This window comes from Muscardinus avellanarius (assembly GCF_963383645.1).
Source record: "Muscardinus avellanarius genome assembly, chromosome: 1".
NCBI lineage: Eukaryota > Metazoa > Chordata > Mammalia > Rodentia > Gliridae > Muscardinus > Muscardinus avellanarius.
The window spans coordinates 62,724,840-62,748,504 of NC_137786.1; the positions used below are offsets into that span (position 1 = coordinate 62,724,840).

The 23,665-nt window shown below is 40.4% G+C and overlaps 1 protein-coding gene and 1 pseudogene across 2 annotated transcripts in view; one reads left to right on the top strand and one right to left on the bottom strand.

The window, feature by feature from the left end:
- Positions 1 to 23,665, top strand: part of ANKDD1B (ankyrin repeat and death domain containing 1B) — a gene marked incomplete at both ends in the record, with an annotated part of 72,757 nt that overhangs the window by 29,801 nt on the left and 19,291 nt on the right. Inside the window, 1 exon segment of the mRNA XM_080705205.1 lies at positions 7,954 to 8,052. Within this exon segment, the coding sequence (XP_080561331.1) occupies positions 7,954 to 8,052 (99 nt within the window).
- LOC308274773 (MICOS complex subunit MIC26-like) lies at positions 6,611 to 7,208 on the bottom strand (annotated as a pseudogene). Its single transcript has one exon. The product of its transcript is annotated as an MICOS complex subunit MIC26-like (transcript).

The window sequence follows — 23,665 nt, forward strand, 5'->3', positions numbered from 1 at the left end:
ATAATCCCTGCACTTGGGAGGCGGAGACAGGAGGATCACGCAGGTTCAAAGCCAGCCTCACTGGCTTAAGAGACCCTGTTTCCAAATAAAAAAGTATAAAAAATAGGTCTGGGAGTGTAACCCGGAGGTAGAAGGTTTCCAGGAACCCTAGTACCACCAAAAAAAAAAAAAAAAAAAAAAAAAAAGGAATAACAACTGCAATATAATGAAAATCGGAGGCTATGAATGTGAGCATGTGTGATTCCTAGAACAGGTAGGTATTCCCTCTGGCTCACCAAGCTGATCTCCTGCATCCTTGGACCTTGGGACACATGACTAAAAGCAGGGCTCTGATTGCCTGTGTCTGACCTGGACCCACTGCTATCTAGTGGGATGATCTTGGGCACTTTAGTCAATTTGTCTTAGCCTTTATTTCCTCATCTGTAAAGTAGCCTCATAGGGTGATAGGTTTAAATGGAAAGGCTGTCCTACTCTTAGTATAGGGAATAGTGCTGGGCACACAGTGTTCACCAACTTGTACTTATTCTTTTCATTGATATTATCATAAGGTTTAATAAATAGGGTCATTTATACTACTGATATAGTAGTAGTTTACATTATAATAGTATTAGTATAGTAGTATATATTATTATTTTGCTTATGTTTTCTCTTCCAGTTCATGGGAGAATGTAAACTAGGCTTTTAGCAAGGATTATGGAAAAAAGAGTCTTTTTTTGTTTTGCTTTGTGTGTGTTTATCTTTGCTGACCATGTAACATAATGATAAAAAGGTTTAGTTGGTTTAAGTTAAAGAAGATACCAAATTTGGTCTTGTTGAACTTTCATTCAAAGTTATAAATCATATATTAATAAAACCACGAATCAAGCCAGGCATGGTGCTGGATTCTTGAAATCCTAGTACTTGGGAGGCTGAGACAGGAAGGTTGCAAGTTTGAGGCCAGCCTCAATATTTTATTTTATTTTTTGAAGATTTAAAGGAGTTTATTAAAAAGAAATACAGAAGACAGTCCCCATGCCATTCAGGAGTGGCATGGGGGGTGGGTTGGCTCAAACGAATTTACCCCAGCCTCAACAATTTAGAAAAACTCTGTTTAAAAATGTAAAATAGAGCCGGGCGTGGTGGCGCACGCTTGTAATCCCAGCATTTGGGAGGCTGAGACCTGGAGGATCGAAGTTTGTGGACAGCCTCAGCTACTTAGTGAGGCCCTCTGCAACTCAGTGAGACCCGGTTTCAAAATAAAGAATAAAAAAATAGGGCAGGGGGTGTAGCTCGGAGGTCAAATCCCCCTGGGTTCCATCCCCAGACCCGCAAAAAAATAAAAATAAAAATAAATAAAAATGTAAAATAGCCGGGCGTGGTGGTGCACGCTTGTAATCTCAGTACTTGGGAGGCTGAGACAGGAGGATCGCACAGATTCAAAGCCAGCCGCAGCTACTGAGAGAGGCTCTCAGCAACTTAGTGAGACCCTGATTCCAAATAAAATATAAAAAACAGGTCTGGGAGTATAGCCCAGAGGTAGAAAAGCCCCTGGGTTCCAGTCCTAGTACCACACACACACAGACACACACACACAAACAAAACCTAAAAACAAACAAATAAACAACAACAACAAAAAAAAAAAATCCAGCCAGGTATGGTGGTGTATTTTTGAAATCCTAGTACTTGGGAGGCTGAGACAGGAGGATTGCAAGTTTGAGGGCAGCCTCAACAATTTAGAAAGACTCTTTTTAAAACTGAAAAATAAAATAGGCTGGGGGTGTCGCTCAATAGTAGGAGTGCCCCTGGGTTCAATCCCCAGCAAAACACACACACACACACACACACACACACACACACACACACACACACACGATGAATGACTTAGGGTAAGTTTTGGATATAATTGGTCTTCTTGTTGCCATAATAAAATATATTAGACTGGGTGATTTGTAAATTATAGAAATGTATTTCTCACAGTTCTGGCTGGGGACTCCAAGATCAAGGTGCCAGCAGATCCCATGTCTGCTGAGGGCTGTTCTCTGTGCTTCCAAGATGGCAACTTGTGTCTTACATGGCAGAAGCAAATGCTGTGACCTCTCATGAAAGCGAGCAAGAACGCCAAACAGATTCCCTCGAGCCATTTTAGAAGGGCACCACTTCTAGTCATGAGGATGGAGCCCCCAGGACCTGATCACCTCCTAAAGGCTGCACCTCTGACCATTATTGCATTGGGGATTAAGTTTGAATATTTAGTTTGAATTAAGCTTGAATATTAAGTTTGAATATGTTAGAGGCACAGTCAAACCATAGCAGAAATGAAGTCCTATAGAAACAAGATCAAATGTAAACCTTACTCATGTCTGCTCTGTTCAAATACCTTATCACTGAAACGTGTGCACACGGATTTCATTCACCTTTTGCCTACTTTGGAGTCAGGGCGCGATGGGGAGAACTCACAAAGTCCAACAGACTGCCATTGCAGGTCATTATAGGTTTTATTTGCACAAAATGAAGGGTGCAGTGATAATACTCTTTTGGATAAGGCCCACAGTGTTCATACAGCCATGGCAGTCTCTGCTTCCTTTATTAAGCTGTTGCCAGATCAGTTAAGAGTAGCCCATGCTTCGGAGAGGTGGTTTCCAAACACTGCGGCAGCAAACTCTTATCTGTAAAGAGAGTTCAAGCATGCACCTATTACATACATTTATAATTAAATTAATATATTATCAAAGTGCCAGAAATGTGATTTTTAAAAAATTTGAGATGAAATAAACATGAACAGCAGCCTTTTCCCCATTGAAATGATTATTCCTCCCCTACCCCCTTCTCTGGAGCTGGAGATAGAACACAGGGTGTTCAACCTCTCTGAACTACATCCACAGACCTTTATTTTAATGCAGTACTGGGGATTTAACTCGGGCATTTTACCTCTGAGCTATGCCCACAGCCCTATTTTTTATTCTTTATTTTAAAACAGGGTCTCACCGAGTTGCAAAGGGCCTAAGTAGCCAAGGCTGGCTATGAACCGTGATCCTTCTGTCTCAGCCTCACAAATTCTGGGATTACAAGCATGCATCACCATGCCTGGATCTCTTTTTTTTTAAATTATAAAATGGTCTCACTAAATTACCACTTGCCAGTCTTAAATCTTCAATCTTCTTATCTCAGTCTCTTAAGTACTGGGGATATAGGCATGCACCACCATTCCTAGCTGGATTATTTTACATACATCTGATTTTTTTCTTCCAGTTTCCTCTGTGTTCCTATACATGTATGTTTTTAGTGGCTTCCTAGTAGTCATTTGAGTGTTCTTGAGTTCTTATAGATTTAGTTTATTTCCTTTTTTATTGCAGGTTATGCTTTTGTAAACCAATTTGTATATAAACCTTAGTCTTTATTCCTCACTATTTCTTTTGGGTATGTTTTTAGTGGCTTCCTAGTAGTCATTTGAGTGTTCTTGAGTTCTTATAGATTTAGTTTATTTCCTTTTTTATTGCAGGTTATGCTTTTGTAAACCAATTTGTATATAAACCTTAGTCTTTATTCCTCACTATTTCTTTTGGGTAGGTTCTTGGAGGTATATTGCTGGGTCAAAGATGTGAGCCTAGTTCACTAGGCTCTGGATATATTTAAGAGGTGAATTCTTGGCATTGTGGCTCATGCCTATAATCCCAGTATTCAGGAGGATGACACAGGAAGATTGCAGATTTGAGTTCAGTCTGGGAAATTAATTGAGACTCTGTCTCAAAAAAAATAAGTAAATAAACACACAAACATTTTTTTAAAGGATGGGGGTGTAGTTCAGTGACAGAGCACCCCTGGGTTCAATTACCAGTAATACATACATACCAAAACATAAAACAAAAACCAGAGGTGAATTTCTTTCCTTTTTTTTGTCCCCCAAACATTTTCCCATTAGGGCTTGCCTTCGGCATTTCTTTTCCTGGAAAAATGAGAAGACAGATTATGAGGAACAATATTTATTTATTTATTTATTTATTTATTTATTTATTTATTTATTTATTTAGTGGTACTGGGGATTTAACTCGGGCATTTTACCTCTGAGCTATGCCCACAGCCCTATTGTTTATTCTTTATTTTGAAACAGGGTCTCACTGAGTTGCAAAGAGCCTCACTAAGTAGCTGAGGCTGTTTGTGAACTTCGATCCTTCTGTTTCAGCCTCTGGAATGCTGGGATTATAAGTGTGCACCACCACGCCTACCTGAGCAATTCCTTTTAAACATGGCCGTCCTAGGTGCTCAGGTGTGAGGTGCAGTCGTCCACCTTGTTGGGATATGGACACTGGTTTCATGATTGCTTATGCCTAATCAGCCACAAGTACCACCTTGTGGACTTAGCCAAATACAGTTGCTCAGCAAAGTAATATTCAAGAGAGAAATGTCTAGGGACTGGGGATAACTTCTGCATTTTCTCCATAATTTTAGGGAAAAGCTCTCATGAAAAAGGGGAAATATCCAAGCAGCTATTGTATGATAACAGTTATTTCTTTCTCCTCTATGTTTTGGCTTAAACTCTTTGTTCTACTGGTGTTTATTATGAGTTACAGAAAATTAGAATACCAAGATCACTGTTTGAAAAATTAATATTACTTTTAAAAAGTATATATATATATAGCCGGGCGTGGTGGCGCACGCTTGTAATCCCCGCATTTGGGAGGCTGAGACAGGAGGATCGCACGGGTTCGAAGCCAGCCTCAGCTACTTAGTGAGGTTCTCAGCAACTTAGTGAGACCCTGTTTCCAAATAAAATATAAAGGTCTGGGAGTATAGCCCAGAGGTAGAAAGCCTCGTGGTTCCACTCCCAGTACCACAAAAAAAAATATATATATATATATATGCATTCTACCTCTGAGCCCGATATTTTATTCTTTATTTTTTGAAACAGGGTCTCACTGAGTTGCAGAGGGCCTCACTAAGTAGCTGAGGCTGGCCATGAACCCGGAACATCCTGTCTCAGCCTCCCAAATGCTGGAATTAAAAGCCACCTCATACAATATTTTAAATCAACTCTAAAGATAAAAGTTGTACTTGAGGCCGGGCATGGTGGCGCACGCTTGTAATCCCCACGCTTGGGAGGCGGAGACAGGAGGATCGTGCTGGTTCGAAGCCAGCTGTGCTGGCTTAAGAGACTCTGTTTCCACATAAAAATGTTAAAAAATAGGTCTGGGAGTGTAGCCCATGGGAGTGTAGCCCGGAGGTAGAAGGTTTTCCAGGAACCCCAGTACCCCCCCCCACACACACACACACACAAAAGTTGTACTTGGTGCAAATGTACTTTTCATTTTGTTTCATAATACGTTATAATTCCTATTTGCAAGATTTTCTTTCTTTATATTATTTTAGTACTGGGTATTGAACTAAGGAGTGTTCTACCTCTGATCCACACCTTCAGCCCTATTTTATTTTTCTATTTTTAAACAGGGTAAGTTGCTGAGGGCCTTGCTAAGTTGCTGAGCCTGACCTTGAACCTATGATCATCCTATCTCAGCCTCCCAAGTACTGTGAGGACAGGTGTGTGCCACCACATCTTTCTTTATTTTTTTAAATATACTTTTTTGATGCATTGTAACCACATATCATAATGAATTTCAGAGTGAAAGGAACATACATACACACAATACTTGTGAGCTTGGGTTATCTTTTTATTTTCTTTTTAAATTTGGGTTTTAAGCCGGGCGTGGTGGCACACACTTGTAATCCCAGCATTTGGGAGGCTGAGACTGGAGGATCGTGGTTCATGGACAGCCTCAGCTACTTAGTGAGGCCCTCTGCAACTCAGTGAGACCTGGTTTCAAAATAAAGAATAAAAAAGTAGGGCAGGGGGTGTAGCTTGGAGGTCGATTGCCCCTGGTTTCCATCCCCAGACCCACACAAAAAAAAAAAAAAAAAAAAAAATTGGGGTTTTGCCGGGTGTGGTGGTGCACGCTTATAATCCCCAGGCTTGGGAGGTGGAGACAGGAGGATCACGCAGGTTCGAAGCCAGCCGTGCTGGCTTAAGAGACCCTGTTTCCAAATTTAAAAAGTATAAAAATAGGTCTGGGAGTGTAACCCAGAGGTAGAAGGTTTCCAGGAACCCCAGTACCACCAAAATAAATAAATAAATACATTTGGGTTTTAATTTAGTATATAAATAGCAACATAAGAACAAGGAGAGATGGGCGTGGTGGTGCACACTTGTAATCCCAGCATTTGAGAGGCTGAGACAGGAGGATTGTGGTTCGCAGACAGCCTCAGCTACTCAGTGAGGCCCTTTGCAACTCAATGAGACCCTGTATCAAAAGAAAGAATAAAAAATAGAGATGAGGGTGTTGCTCAGAGGTAGAATGACCTGGGTTCCATCCCCAGTACCTAAAAAACCCCCCAAAAAACCAAAAACAAAACAAGTTTTAAAGCTTGTACATTATCTCTAGGTGAAAGGAATTCAGATTAGTCTGCTTGTAGTATGGCAGCAGCCAAAATAAAGGGAGCCCAATATAGTTTTTTCTGAAGAAGACCAGTTTACTATATTCAGTAATGGCTTCTCACCATTTTTCTGCAGAGATAGTGGTTTACTATCTGTGGTTTCCAAATTTACTTTTAATTGATTAAAATGAACAAAATAGGGAGTTTCCTACTTATTTCCTAGTGAATTCTTTATATTTCCTGGCTTCTGAAAGTCCTCCTTCCACAAATCTTCTCTAAGTATGTATCCTTATAAATTCTAGCCAATATAACTTTTCCTCACTGTCCTGGGCAAAGGCAATGGCTTGTTGTGGGCAAGAGACAGAGGCAGCTAATCCCATGAAACTGGGAAGATATACCAGCTTCTTTAGTTTTGAACCTCTAGCAAAAAGAAGTCCAACAAGGCCAGTAAAACCAGCAACACCAAGTCTTAGAACATATCCAGGAGGTGCCTTTTGTATATATTTGTAGCTGTCTAAGCCCCATTGAACCCAACTTTGTATCTTGGGCTTAGTTTGGGAGTAGGTTTCCTGACACCAACTTGTGTATGGCTCTCAATGATGTGGCCGCCGGGAGATGCCTTCTTCAAGTTGGGTCCTTGGCTCCTCCACGTATTTGGATTGATCCCCACGAACTGAGTAGAGTGAAAGCTTATCAACCTTCATGGAATTTGTGTGAGGCGAGTCCTTTTTGGGGGCTGCATAGACTCTGAAGGTGAGCAGGCTCAGGCTGGCCGGCCCCATGGACCTCTGAATTACCTTGAACATGTAGCTGGTAGTGACGGCTCCAGCAGAGTCAAGTTATTTTTCTTAATAGACTATTGCTTTCTTGTAGCCAAGGTTTGTTGTACTATTTATCCTTCCAATCGCAATTCATACACTCTAACAAATGTTTGCTAGGAAGATTAGTAAAGGTTGAGAGTATGATTGGTGAATAGAGAGTCTGAAAGGTGGCAGCATAGCAGAGTAAAGAATGCAAGCTCTGAGGCCAAACAGCTAGACTAGACTATAGTTCTGGCTTTGCCTCTTTTCAGCTGAAACTTTGTTTTCTTAACTATAAAATGAGGGTAATATTAACCCTGACCTATAGGATTGTTGTATGCTTTGACTGTGCCAAAGCATGTAGTCTTGGCAGTATAAGCTGGCACACAGGTACTCAGTAATGCTATCTGTTATTTTTATTTTTATGTTTTGGTGGTACTGGGGGTGGAACCCAGAGGCTTTCTACCTCCGGGCTATACTCCCAGACCTTTTTTTTATATTTTATTTGGAAACAGGGTCTCACTAAGTTGCCGAAAGCCTCACTAAGTAGCTGAGGCTGGCTTCGAACCCATGCGATCCTCCTGTCTCAGCCTCCCAAGCGCAGGGATTATAAGCATGAGCCACCATGCCCGGCATGCTATCTGTTATTAAGAGGAGTGCACACAAATTATAGAGAAAGCATGCTGTTTCTCAAAGTAATTTCATTCTAGGCCGGGGGCAATTAATTTCAACTTATTTTTCCTTTTGTTAGGTTGGAGAAACACCATTCTTTTTGGCTGTCAAAGGAGGCCATGAAGAATGCAGCAAAGTGCTACTGGCAGCAGGAAGTGATATCAGCATTCCAAATAAAGTATGTGCTCTGGGCCCTGATCACTCACACGGCGGGAGGGGACTTAGAATGTTCTTCGGTAACTCTGGTTTTGCATTGATCACTCACTGGTTTGCTTTTGCAGAAAGAACACTTCTAATATGCTTGGTTATGGGTTAAGAAATGATTTGCTGCTATTTTCCATTAACATCTCCCCAAAAGCAATGCCATTTCTTCTATTCATTTGAGGGAGGAATAATTGAAAATGAGGCAAAAAGAGCAAGTACTTGATGTTTCTGAAACACAAATACTTTTATTCTACTTTGTTTTTTCCATAGCAAATAGCACATGCCTAGCTTATATACAGTAGATATTGAAAAAAAATGTATTATGTAAAAAGCTCAGTGGTTAGCGTGGGGCCTGAAGAAGACAGGATAGTGCCTTCTTCTAAATATAGGATAGGAGATATCACCACAAATAGTGAAGAAATTCAAAAGATTATCAGAAACTACTTTAAAAATTTATACTCCAATAGACTTAAAAACCTGGAAGAAATTGATAGATTTCTAAGCACAGTTAACCTTCCTACACTCAGCCAAGAGGACATAGCAAGCCTAAACCAACCAATAACAACCAAAGAAATAGAAATGGCAATAAAAATTCTTCCACCAAAGAGAAGCCCAGGTCCAGATGGGTTTTCAGCTGAATTCTACAAAACCTTCAGTGAACAACTAATACCAATACTTCATAACTTGTTCTGGGAAATTAAAAGAGATGAAACTCTCCCATATTCCTTCTATGAGGCCAGTATCACATTAATCCCCAAACCAAATAAAGATACCTCAAGAAAGGAAAACTACAGACCAATTATCCTTAATGAACATAGATGCAAAAATTCTAAACAAAATACTAGCTTTATGCATTCAAAACTATATCAAGAGAATAATACACCATGACCAAGTCGGTTTCATCCCAGAAAAACAAGGCTGGTTCAACATACGCTAATCAATACATGGTATTCACCACATAAATAGAACCAAGGACAAAAACCACATCATCATAGCAATAGATGCTGAAAAAGCATTCGAAAAAATCCAACACCCATTTATGTTAAAAACACTGCAAAAAATTGGGATAGAAAGAAAGTACTTCAACATCATTAAGGCAATATACTGTAAACCCAAAGCCAACATTATATTGAATGGAGAAAAACTGCAAGAATTTCTGCTAAAGTCAGGAACAAGACAAGGATGCCCACTATCACCACTCCTTTTCAATATAGTCCTTGAGACTCTTGCTGCAGCAATAAGACAAGAGAAGGAAATCAAAGGAATTCACATAGGAAGAGAGGAATTAAAATTATCCTTATTCAGTCTACATCTGAACATGTGTAAAATTATGAATGAGACATGGTTAACCTGGACAACCATTGGTGGGAGGGGGGAAGGGAAAACAGGGGCGGGGGGGAGAGGGCACCAAATATAGTTTAAATGTATACTATTTATGTTCAATAAAAAAACTGTTAAAAGAAAAAAAAATTATCCTTATTCGCAGATGACATGATCCTTTATCTGGAAGACCCAAGGAACTCAACTAAAAGACTTCTGGAGCTGATTGACAAATTCAGCAAAGTCGCAGGTTACAAAATCAACCTAAAGAAATCAGTGGCCTTTCTTTATGCCAACAACGAATCCACAATGAAAGAAACAAAGAAAACAATTCCATTCACTATAACCTCAAAACCAATAAAATACCTAGGAATAAACCTAACTCAAGATGTAAAAGACCTCTACAACAAAAACTATAAAACATTAAAGAAAGAAATTGAAGAAGACCTTGGAAGATGGAAAGATCTCCTGTGCTCATGGATAGGCAGAATAAATATCATCAAAATGGCCATTCTGCCAAAACTGATCTATAGATTCAATGCAATTCCCATTAAAATACCAGCGACATTCTTCAGAGACCTAGAAAAATCAATCATGAACTTCATATGGAGAAAGAAAAGACCTAGAATAGCCAAAGCAATTCTCAACAATAAGAAACATGGAGGAGGCATTACAATCCCAGACTTCAAACTATACTATAGAGCAATAGTAGTAAAAACAGCACGGTACTGGCACAATAACAGATATACTGACCAGTGGATTCGAATAGAAGATACAGAAACAAACCCACACATCTTTAGTCAATTAATCTTTGACAAAGGGGCCAAACACATATGCTGGAGAAAAGACAGCCTTTTCAACAAGTGGTGCTGGGAGAACTGGCTAACCATTTGTAAAATGATGAATCTAAACCCCTATATCTCACCAAACACAGGAATCAACTCAAGATGGATCAAAGACTTAGAAATTAGACCTGTGAATTAGAATTAGACCTAGAATTAGAGACTGTGAAGTTAGTAGAGGAGAGCATAGGTTCAACACTACAACATATTGGCACAGACAGTAACTTTCTCAACAAAACCTCCAAAGCTCAGGAAATTAAAGTAAGAATAAACAAGTGGGATAGCATCAAACTAAAAAGTTTCTTCTCATCAAAGGAAACTATCAATAACCTAAAGAGGAAGCCTACAGAATGGGAAAGGATCTTTACCAGCCACCATTCTGATAGGGGGCTAATATCCAGAGTATACAAAGAGCTCAAAAGACTCTACACTAGCAAAACAAACAACCCAATCAAGAAATGGGCAAATGAACTAAATAGACACTTCACAAAATAAGAGATACAAAGGGCCAATAGATACATGAAAAGATGTTCTTCATCACTGGCCATCAGGGAGATGCAAATCAAAACTACACTGAGATTTCATCTAACCCCAGTCAGAGTGGCAAACATAAAGAAATCAAACAACAACAAGTGCTGGCGAGGATGTGGGGAAAGAGGAACTCTTTTATACTGTTGGTGGGAATGCAAACTAGTTCAGCCACAATGGAGATATGTGTGGAGATTCCTAAGAAAGGTGGGAATAGATCCACCATATGATCCAGCTATACCACTCCTGGGTATCTTTCCAAACGGGTTGAATTCAGAGAAATACAGCAACATATGCATACCTATGTTCATAGCAGCACAATTTGTAATGGCCAAAATATGGAACCAACCCAGATCTCCATTAACAGATGAATGGATAGCAAAACTTTGGGAAATACACACAATGAAATTCTATTCAGCCATAAAGAAGAACAAAATTATATCATTTGCAAGAAGATGGAAAGCCCTGGAGAACATTATGTTAAGTGAGATCAGCCAAGCACAGAAGGAGAAGGTACATATGTTTCCTCTAATATGCCCAAACTAGGAAACACAGAAGATACCAGTGGGACTCCAGATAATGGAGGGGAAATATCAGCAAAGTTTGAGTGGAAAGATAGGAGAGGAGGAAGGCTGATCTTGATTAATGAGGGTCTACATCTGAACATGTGTAAAATTATGAATATGACATGGTTAACCTGGACAACCATTGGTAGGAGGGGGGAAGGGAAAATGAGGGTGGGGGGAGAGGGCACCAAATATAGTATAAATGTATACTATTTATGTTCAATAAAAAATTGTTAAAAGAAAAAAAATAAATATAGGATAAATTGTATTTAGTGATGGTGCTAAGAGCCTTTGAAACTCTGAAGACTATTTTTTTTTTTTTTGGTGGTACTGGGGGTGGAACCTAGGGGCTTTCTACCTCCAGGCTATACTCCCAGACCTTTTTATATTTTTATTTGGAAACAGGGTCTCACTAAGTTGCTGAGAGCCTCACTAAGTAGCTGAGGCTGGCTTCGAACCTGTGCAATCCTCCTGTCTCAGCCTCCCAAGCGCTGGGATCACAAGTGTGCGCCACCATGCCCGGCTCTCAAGACTATTTTTCATTAGAAAACTATAATTTAAAGCCTGGCGTGGTGGCGCACACTTGTAAGCCCAGCATTTGGGAGGTTGAGACAGGAGGATTGCAGTTTGTGAACAGCCTCAGCTACTTAGTGAGGTCCTTTGCAACTCAGTGAGACCCTGTTTCAAAAGTAAAGAACAAAAAATAGGGCTGGAGGTGTAGCTCGGAGGTAGAATGCCCCAGGGTTCCATTCTCAGTACTGCAAAAAAAGAAAAAAAAAACACAACTATAATTTAGAAAAGCTAAGGAACTCAAGCCAGGTGTGGTGGCGCACGCATGTAATCCCAGCATTCGGGAGGCTGAGACCCGAGGATCGCAGTTCGCGGACAGCCTCAGCTACTTAATGAGGCCCTTTGCAACTCAGGGAGACCCGGTTTCAAAAATAAAGAATTAAAAATAGGGCAGGGGGTGTAGCTTGGAGGTTGAATGCCCTTGGGTTTCATCCCCAGACCCACAAAAAAAAAAAAAGAGAGAAAAAGAAAATCTAAGGAACTCATTGGGCATCACACAACTGTTCAATGGCAGTACAAGCATTAGAACGATGTCTGACCCCCATGCTTGAACTTTTAACCACTGCAATAGCCTTGTCTTCAGATGGTTTACTTTCAAAATTAATAATAAATTACAATGAAAACAACTCATAACAAAAATTGTATTAGTACCAAAGGGTATATAATAGAAAGTATTTTATTTTATTTTTTATTTTTATATATTTATTTATTTATTTTTGCTGGTCTGGGAATGGAACCCAGGGGCACTCGACCTCCGAGCTATACCCCTGCCCTATTTTTTATTCTTTATTTTGAAACAGGGTCTCACTAAGTTGCGGAGGGCCTCACTAAGTAGCTGAGGCTGTCCGCAAACTGAGATCCTCCTATGGTCTCAGCCTCCCTAATGCTGGGATTGCAAGCATGCGCCACCATGCCCGGCAATAGAAAATATTTTAACCCAACCCGACGTCTCAGTTTCATTCCTTGGAACTAACATCATTTATAGTGTACTTAGTCTTCCAGGGATTTTCCATGTATTTACATGGAAAGTATGACGACTAAAAACAGTTATATAAACACTGACACCACATAAATGATAGTACATTGTATTATATATACTGCTCTGCACATTGTTGTTTTTATTTGAGAGAGGTGCTGGAGTCATTTCTGAGCAGATAATTGGAATAAAATTGCAGATTCGATTGACAGCAGGCTTCCTTTCTTTGTGGTAGATGGAGGGGCTGCCAGGTTCTCTTCAGGGCCTAACTGCCACGGGTTCTTGAGGGCTTTTTTTTTTTTTTTCGGGTATGGGGATGGAACCCAGGGGAATTCGATCTCCAAGCTACACCCTGTGCCATATTGAAACCGGGTCTCACTGAGTTGCAGAGGGCCTCACTAAGTAGCTGAGTGAGGCTGTTTGCAAACCACGATCCTCTGGTCTCAGCCTCCAAAATGCTGGGATTATGGGATTACAAGCATGCGCTGCCCGGCTTCTTTATTTATTTATTTTTTTGCGGGTCTGGGGATGGAACCTGGGAGCACTTGACCTCCGAGCTATACACCCAGCCCTAGTTTTTTTATTCTTTAATTTGAAACTGGGTCTCACTAAGTTGCAGAGGGCCTCACTAAGTAACTGAGGCTGTCTGTGAACCGTGATCCTCCGGTCTCAGTCTCCCAAATGCTGGGATTACAAGCATGCGCAACCACGCCCGGCTCATCCCGGCCTCTTGAGGACTTTTTGAAGTCCTAAAAACTGAAAACCCCACCTTACATTCTATCAAATATTATTAAATGCCCTCACATTCTACTTTAATGTTCTTTTAAATAATTATTTTTAATAATTAATTTTTAGAGAACGCTGAGCCGCGGGCTGCTTTGGCAGCTGTCCAAGGAGCTGCCTGCCCGATATTTCCACGGCAAGATAATCCGGGAATAAAAACGGACTTAGGACCGCATCCTAAGCAGCGAGCAGCACCCACCAGAACTCTGTCTGCCCACCAGCGACCGGATCACATCGGCACAGAGACTCACACGGATTCCTGCACCAAGACAGGTACCTGAGGGCGCCCTAGTAACTGGGGTCCTAGCGTGTGCGCAGTCGCAGTCTCAACCCCCCACCACGGGCTCAAGCCTCAGAGCACTCTCCTCGCGCATCCTGCCTGTCCCCTACTAGTAATCAGTGCCTGTACACTGTCCTCCTAAATTGGAGCCTGCTTCTGTGGCTAACCCCTGCTACCTTGCCAGAGCCTACCCTCCAGGCTGCAAAAGCACTGGGAGACCCGGAAATCTCCTTGGGGCACCCCCAGCCTCTACGTCCCGCGGGACGCAGAGACCATTGCTGGACACCGCACACTGGACCCTTGAGCACCTACCCTGCACCCCTGGCCCACCGCGGGGTATTCCCAACCTCCTGGTAGCCAGATGCTTAGTTCTAAGTGAGAACACAGCTCAATACACCTTGGAAGAACATACCAGCAGCAATAGACAGCTGCACCCACTCTCACTAGGGTCCAGTATTAACAGTGCATCCAGCCTGCACTCTTGGAATAGGCAGAGCTCTGGCAGTAAGTGTGGCCACCCAGGAACCAGCATTCATTTGCCCAGGGCACATCTTGGGACCACACCGGCTAGCCCAGCTGGAATTTCCAGAGACACAAGAAAATCCATCGGGCCACAAAATCTGCTCAGGACCTCAGGGGGAAGTTCCAATTACACTTTAGTCACTCTCCACCCCTGCTGTAGGGAAGCACAGGCTGGAGGCGAGGGTGGTGAGTGCAGATGTGCTGACCACAGGTTAGAATTTCGCAGAATCTGTGAACTGTACAGAATCAAATAACAGTGAAACCAGACACCCGGACACATAAACCTAAAGCAGCTAAAGGAGAAAAAGGTGTCCAAACACCCAGAGTGACTTAAGAAGATAAAAATAGAGTACAAAGAAAACTAAGAGACATTGGACGGTATCCTGAAAGCTACCAAGCAATCAGATACGCACATATTATATGGACCTGACCCCATATGCGTAAATAAGGAGGACTGTTTGTTTTACTTTTAATGTGGATGTTATGTTTTCTTTTGCTTTTAAAGTGCTTTTGTTTTAGTATGGTTATTGCTGATTTCTTTTTTTTCTTCTTTTAATCCAAACTTCTCTTACTTTAACTTGTTGTTTTATATATATATACATTGGATAGTTTGCCTTATTTTTTTATTTCACACGGCTGCTAGTTCCTTTTATTTTATTCCTCTTCCTTTTTCCTCTCTCTTCCCTTTTCCTTCCTTTTCTTTCATTCTCCTCCTTTGATTGGTTTACCTTCCTTTTTCTTGGATTACATAATAGTCTTGGTATCTTGAGGGGATTTTTTTTTTTTTTTTTTTTTTTTTATGTCTGTCTGCTCCTACCAGCATCCCTATTTACAAACCTTCCCACACTAACCTACATACATTTCTCCCCCAAAACTTTTCCCCATAATATACCTCATGGTTTAAAACTCAAAGTATTTTTTATATCCATAACTACTCTACTAACAACAAGAGTCCTAGTAGTTAACTCTCTCTCATTCATAGCAAGTTATTACTTTATCATACTTAAAGTCCTTCTCAACCTAACATATCCTCCACCTAATCTGACTCCTTTACCCATCACCCCAGCTCCTCCCACATCACCCACTTTCAACACTGGAAAGGCTCAGCTGACTGGCCGATACTCCTAAACTCCTAATATTAAGATTTGACTAAACACATTACTCACGAACGATGGGTAGAAATCAGAAAAACAGGACAGAGAACACTGTAAATATGAGAACCAGGAGTTATGAAGAGACAGCAGAAATCACGAATACTGACCTACTAGAAATGCAAGAAGGGGAGTTCAGAATCTTGTTGTTCAATATGATGAAAGGTTTTAAAACAAGTATAGAGGAGGTTAAAGATGAAATAGAAACACTAAAAAAGAATCAGAAAGAGGTCTGGAATGAAATGAAAGAGGCAATAAGTGAAATGAAGACAGCAATAGAAAGAAACTCTGGAAGATTAGATGAAATGGAAAACAGAATATCAATATTAGAAGACAGTACATCCCAAACCGAAAACACAGTCAGCGATATACAGAAATCTTTACAGCAACAAAACCTAAACATCCAGCAATTATGGGATAATATGAAGCGCCCTAATTTACGGATAATAGGCATTGAGGAAGGGATAGAGGTACAGACCAAGGGCATATGTAATATCTTCAAGGAAATAATCTCAGAGAATTTTCCAAATATGGAAAGAGACTTGAATCTTCAAGTACAGGAGGCATACAGAACTCCACTGAGACAGGACCAAAGAAAAACCACTCCACGCCACATAATAACCAAATTGACCAGCATAGAGGCCAAGGAAGGAATCTTAAAAGCAGTGAGAACAAAAGGACAGGTGACATATAGAGGCAAAACAATAAGAATCACCCCAGACTATACAACCCAGGTCAGGAATGCTAGGAGAGACTGGTACGACGTGATTCAGACCCTGGAAGAACATAACTTCCAGCCCAAATTAATCTATCCAGCAAAACTACTATTCAAGATCAATGGGGAAGTCAAAGTCTTTCAGGATAAACAGAATCTCAAAAAATTCATGAATTCAAAGCCAACACTGGAGAAAATTCTTAAAGAAATAAATCATAAGGAAGAAAAAAGAAGCAGACTCCAGAATCAGAGAAGAGAGGAAGTTAATAAGTGGGCCATTTAAGTAAAGAAGAAAGATCACAACACCCAAGAGTAGACAGAACACAAAATGGCAGAAAACAAAAAGCATATTTCAATAATATCACTTAATGTCAAAGGACTTAACTCACCAATCAAAAGACATAGACTGGCAATGTGGATTAGGAAACATAATCCAAACATATGCTGTCTGCAAGAAACTCACCTCACAGCCAAAGACATTCACAGGTTGAAGGTGAAAGGATGGAAAAAGATATACCATGCCACCAGTGACCGAAAAAGAGCAGGGGTAGCAACCCTGATATCCAACAAAACAGACTTTAAAATAAAACACATCAAAAGAGACAAATCAGGGCACTTCCTTTTATTAAAAGGAACAATACACCAAGAAGATATAATGATAGTAAATATTTATGCCCCAAATGTGGGTGCAACCACATTCGTAAAACAAACCCTTCTGGACATAAGATCCCAAGTAGACCCAAATACAATAATTCTGGGAGACTTTAATACGCCTCTCACACCACTGGATCGATCTTCGAGGCAAAAGATGAGTAAAGATGCTTTAGAACTAAAGGAAACCATAAACCAAATGGACCTAATAGACGTTTTCAGAGTATTTCAACCAGGAACTACAGAATACACTTTCTTCTCAGCAGCCCATGGAACCTTCTCCAAAATAGATCACATCCTGGGACACAAAGAAAATACCAGCAATTTCAAAAAATGTAATATAATCCCATGCATCTTTTCAGACCACAATGGAATAAAAGTAGAAATCAACAACAGGAAACTCGAAAGAAAGTATTCAAATTCATGGAGAATGAATGATACACTACTAAATGACGAATGGGTAAGAGCAGAAATTAGGGAAGAAATAAAGAAATTTATGGAAACAAACGAAAACAGAGACACAACCCACCAAAACCTATGGGACACCATGAAGGCAGTACTAAGAGGAAAGTTTATCGCATTGAGTGCCCACATAAAAAGGATGGAGAACCACCAAGTAAAGAACCTAATGAAACAACTCAAGGATCTAGAAATTCTGCAACAATCCATTCCCAAAGCCAGCAGAAGACGAGAAATCATCAAAATTAGAGCAGAAATAAATGAAATAGAGAACAAAAAAACAATTCAAAGAATCAATAAAACAAAAAGTTGGTTCTTTGAAAAGATTAATAGAATTGATAAACCCCTGGCCAACCTAACCAAAAGAAAAAGAGAATCAACTCAAATTACCAAAATTAGAAATGAAAAAGGAGATATCACCACAGATAGTGAAGAAATTCAAAACATTATCAGAAACTACTTTAAAAATTTATACTCCAATAGATTTGAAAACCTGGATGAAATTGACAGATTTCTAAACACAGTTAACCTTCCTACACTCAACCAAGAGGACATAGCAAGCCTAAACCAACCAATAACAACCAAAGAAATAGAAACGGCAATAAAAATTCTTCCACCAAAGAAAAGCCCAGGCCCAGATGGGTTCCCAGCTGAATTCTACAAAACCTTCAGTGAACAACTAATACCAATACTTCATAACACGTTCCGGGAAATTGAAAGAGATGGAACTCTTCCAAATTCCTTCTATGAGGCCAGTATCACATTAATCCCCAAACCAAATAAAGATACCTCAAGAAAGGAAAACTACAGACCAATATCCTTAATGAACATAGATGCAAAAATTCTAAACAAAATACTAGCTATACGCATTCAAAACTATATCAAGAGAATAATTCATCACGACCAAGTCGGTTTCATCCCAGAAAAACAAGGCTGGTTCAACATACGCAAATCAATACATGTTATTCACCACATAAATAGAACCAAGAACAAAAACCACATCATCATAGCAATAGATGCTGAAAAAGCATTCGACAAAATCCAACACCCATTTATGTTAAAAACACTGCAAAAAATTGGGATAGAAGGAAAGTACTTCAACATCATCAAGGCAATATACTGCAAACCCAAAGCCAACATTATATTGAATGGGGAAAAACTGCAAGAATTTCCGCTACAGTCAGGAACAAGACAAGGATGCCCACTTTCACCTCTCCTTTTCAATATAGTCCTTGAGACTCTTGCTGCAGCAATCAGACAAGAGAAGGAAATCAAAGGAATCCACATAGGAAGAGAGGAAGTGAAATTATCCTTATTCGCAGATGACATGATCCTTTACCTGGAAGACCCAAAGAACTCAACCAAAAGACTTCTGGAGCTGATCGACAAATTCGGCAAAGTCGCAGGTTACAAAATCAACCTAAAGAAATCAGTGGCCTTTCTTTATGCCAACAACGAATCCACAATGAAGGAAACAAAAACAACAATTCCATTCACTATAACCTCAAAACCAATAAAATACCTAGGAATAAACCTAACCCAAGATGTAAAAGACCTCTACAACAAAAACTATAAAACATTAAAGAAAGAAATAGAAGAAGACCTTGGAAGATGGAAAGATCTCCCGTGCTCATGGATAGGCAGAATAAATATCATCAAAATGGCCATTCTGCCAAAACTGATCTATAGGTTCAATGCAATTCCCATTAAAATACCAGTGACATTCTTCAGAGACCTAGAAAAATCAATCATGAACTTCATATGGAGAAAGAAAAGACCTAGAATAGCCAAAGCAATTCTCAATAACAAGAAACACGCAGGAGGCATTACAATCCCAGACTTCAAACTATACTATAGAGCAATAGTAGTAAAAACAGCATGGTACTGGCACAAAAACAGATATACTGACCAGTGGATTAGAATAGAAGATACAGAAACAAACCCACACATCTTTAGTCAATTAATCTTTGACAAAGGGGCCAAACACATACGCTGGAGAAAAGACAGCCTTTTCAACAAGTGGTGCTGGGAGAACTGGCTAGCCATTTGTAAAAAGATGAATCTAAACCCCTATATCTCACCTAACACAGGAATCAACTCAAGATGGATCAAAGACTTAGAAATTAGACCTGAGACGGTGAAGTTAGTAGAGGAGAACATAGGTTCAACACTACAACATATTGGCACAGGCAGTAACTTTCTCAACAAAACCTCCAAAGCTCAGGAAATTAAAGCAAGAATAAACAAGTGGGATAACATTAAACTAAAAAGTTTCTTCTCCTCAAAGGAAACTATCAATAACCTAAAGAGGAAGCCTACAGAATGGGAAAGGATCTTTACCAGCCACCATTCTGATAGGGGGCTAATATCCAGAGTATACAAAGAGCTCAAAAGGCTCTACACCAACAAAACAAACAACCCAATCAAGAAATGGGCAAATGAACTAAATAGACACTTCACAAAAGAAGAGATACAAAGGGCTAATAGATACATGAAAAGATGTTCTTCATCACTGGCCATCAGGGAGATGCAAATCAAAACTACACTGAGACTCCATCTAACCCCAGTGAGAGTAGCAAGCATAAAGAAATCAAACAACAACAAATGCTGGCGAGGATGTGGGGAAAGAGGAACTCTTTTACACTGTTGGTGGGAGTGCAAACTAGTTCAGCCACTATGGAGATCTGTGTGGAGATTCCTAAGAAAAGTGGGAATAGATCCACCATATGATCCAGCTATACCACTCCTGGGTATCTTTCCAAAAGGGTTGAATTCAGAGAAATACAGCAACATATGCATACCTATGTTCATAGCAGCACAATTTGTAATAGCCAAAATATGGATCCAACCCAGATCACCATCAACAGATGAATGGATAGCAAAACTGTGGGAAATACACACAATGGAATTCTATTCAGCCATAAAGAAGAACAAAATTTTATCATTTGCAAGAAGATGGAAAGCCCTGGAAAGCATCATGTTAAGTGAGATCAGCCAAGCACAGAAGGAGAAGATACACATGTTTCCTCTAATATGCCCAAACTAGAAAACACAAAGGATACCAGTAGGACCCCAGATATTAGAGGGGAAATACTAGCTAAGTTTTAATGGAAAGATAGGAGAGGAGAAAGGCCGATCTTGATTAAGGAGCATCTTCACCTGAACATGTGTAAAATTATGAATAAGACATGGTTAACCTGGCCAACCATTGGTGGGGGGGGGGGAGAAAACGGGGGCGGGGGGAGAGGGCACCAAATATAGTGTAAATGTATACTATTTATGTTCAATAAAAAAAATTGTTAAAAAAAAAAAAATAAAAAATAAAAAAAAAAAATAATTAATTTTTAAAATAATCCACTTTAAAATACACTTTTTGCTTTTAATTACTCAAAGGCTATTTTATTTTTGCTTGTATATTATTTGACTATAATAAAATTACCTAGCTTATGATTGACTGTGGTTTCTTAGAACTCTGTATGCATAATTTGAAATTTGAAGAAGGTGAAAAATGTAACCTACAGACTGTTTACAAAATGTAATGAATATTTTATGGATATTACATTTAACAATCAATGAAGTATGAGTGCCAATTAAATATTTATTCACTTCAATTTTATGGGTTATTTTTAGTATCTTGGAACCAATAATTTTTTTGTTTTGGGTTTTGCATGTTTCTTTGCCTCTTGAAGAGTCTGTGAGGCTCACATACCCACTGCAGTGCTTCATGGGTCGAAGGCTGCAGACTCCCTCAGCTGCAGTGACTGTAGGAGTCTGGCTTTGAATTCTTCTGAAATTTGTTTCTGAGGTGGCCTCAGATTTCCTAGAGGGGGTGCTTCTTACTATTCTGATCTCTGTCTAAATGTCTTCCTGCCCAAGAAGGCTTTCTTGGCTCACTAGAACATAGCCATCCAAGCTGGGTGCTGTGGCACATGCCTGCAATCCTCATGCTTGGGAGGCTGAGTCAAGAGCATTGCAGGTTTGAGGTCAGCCTCAGCAACTTAGCAATATCCCATTTCAAAATAAAAATAAAAAGGACTGGGGATATAGCTCAGTGGGAGAGTATCCCTGGGTTCATTCCCCAGTGGCACAAAAAGAAAAAAAGAAAATAGCCATCCATCCATGCTATCTCTCTCTCTCCCTCTCTCTCTCTCTCTCTCTCTCTCTCTCTCTCTCTCTCTCTCTCTCTCTCTCTCTTTTGCGGTACTAGGAATGGAACCTATACCCCCAGCCCTATTTTTTAATCTTTTGTGTGTGTGTGTGTGTGTGTGTGTGTGTGTGTGTGTGTGTTGAGGGTGGAACTCAAGGGCTTTTCTACCTCCGGGCTACACTCCCAGACCTATTTTATACTTTATTTGGAAACAGGGTCTCACTAAATAGCTGAGAGCCTCACTAAATAGCTGAGGCTGGCTTATCCTCCTGTCTCAGCCTCCCAAGCGCGGGGATTACTAGCGTGGGCCACCACACCCAGCTCCAGGGGAAGTTTTTAAAGGCAAAAAAGTGGAGGATTACTTAAGATAGTTTGAAATGATAATCTCTAGGATAAGCTTTACAAGGATAAACTGGAGGGTGGCTTTAGTCCAAGGTTAAACAGTTGCTAGTCAGATGTCCTTGCAGAAGTATTTTTTGTGTAGGATTGCAGTGGTCTTTGTGCAAGGTTGTGGGCCAGGCAGCCTTTAGTGGACAGTTGTTTTTATTAGGAATACATGCATGAGATTCTCCTTCTTCACAATCTCCTGGCTTTATTTATTCATTAGGGCTCAACAAAAGTGACTCCATTTCAAATCTGACAAATTTCACAGTGGATTGATTTGGCTCAGCAGAGAGATTTTGACTCAGGGTTTGCTATGTGGTTGCAGGCAGATGTTGGCTAGGACTCACCATTTAAAGGCTTTTTTAAGCTAGGTGTCCAAGATGACTCACTTACATGCCTGGCGGTCAATGCCAGCTATCAGCTGGGCTCCTACCAAGAGCACCAACCTCTCAGTGTAAGTCAGCCTTTTTATGTTATGGTAGCTGAACTTCCAAGAGGAAGAAGCAATGACAAGAGGCAGAGAGCAGAGGCCACCTGGCTCAGAACTGCACAATATCACTTCTGCCATATTCTATTGATCAAAGCAGTTACGGGGTCCATCCAGGTTCAAGGGAGTGAAGCAACAAGCCCTCATGTCTTTACGGGTGTGTGGCAAAGTCATACTGCTGCAGAGCGTATGGGATGGGGTATCAATACCTCCATTTGGGGCGAGCAGTTTTCTATAGTTCCCTTATATGGAGTACCTGAGACCACTTTGTGCCAATCTGATAACTAATCAGTCAACAATATAGTCATTGACTTTTATTATTACAAGGTAGCATGCTGGGCTGGCTGGAAGTTCAAGGGTAATCAAGAATCTGTCTTGCCCTTGGGCAGGATGCCATCTAGCTGGGCACTGAGTGGGGACAGAGAGCAGGTGGGGGCAGCTGAAAGCAGAGTGAAGGAGGGGGCTAAAGCCCTTGAGTAAAAGCACAGCAGGGAAGTGCTTCACAAGTGTAGATCCTGCTAAACTTGGAAACTATGCCTGGAAAGAGGAGAGCTGTGGGTAAACAGAGAGGCAGGAAAACACGGAGTCATTTCTCATTTCTTCCTCTTCTGTCTTCTCTTTTGTTCCTCCTCCTCCTCCTCCTCCTCCTCCTCCTCCTCCTCCTCCTCCTCCTCCTCCTCCTCCTCCTTCTTCTTCTTCTTCTTCTTCTTCTTCTTCTTCTTCTTCTTCTTCTTCTTCTTCTTCTTCTTCTTCTTCTTCTCTCCTCTCTCTCTCTGTCTCTCTCTGTCTCTCTGTACTGGGTATTGAACTCTGGGGCATTCTCCCTCTGAGCTATATCCCCGGCCCTTTTTACTTTATTATTTTGAAACAAACTCTTGCTATGTTTCTGAGGCTGACCTTGAACCTGCAATCCTCCTGTCTCAGCCTCCCAAGTACCTGGGATTACAGGTATGTGCCACCATGCCAGCTCCTTCAAGGCACTTCCTGAGGCCACACCAAGCCACCTATTCTGGCTCAAGGAATGGTTTGATGGGGAGCATAGAGAGAAGACTTAGTTCTAATCCAATTCATACCTCTGGGAACAGAGATCGAACTCATAGTTACCTGTGGCATTGTGTCTTAGGTCATGTTGCTTTAAGAAAATATCAAGCTAGAAGAAAATAACATCAAATAGCAAACACCTGTTTCTCAGAGTTCTGGATGTTG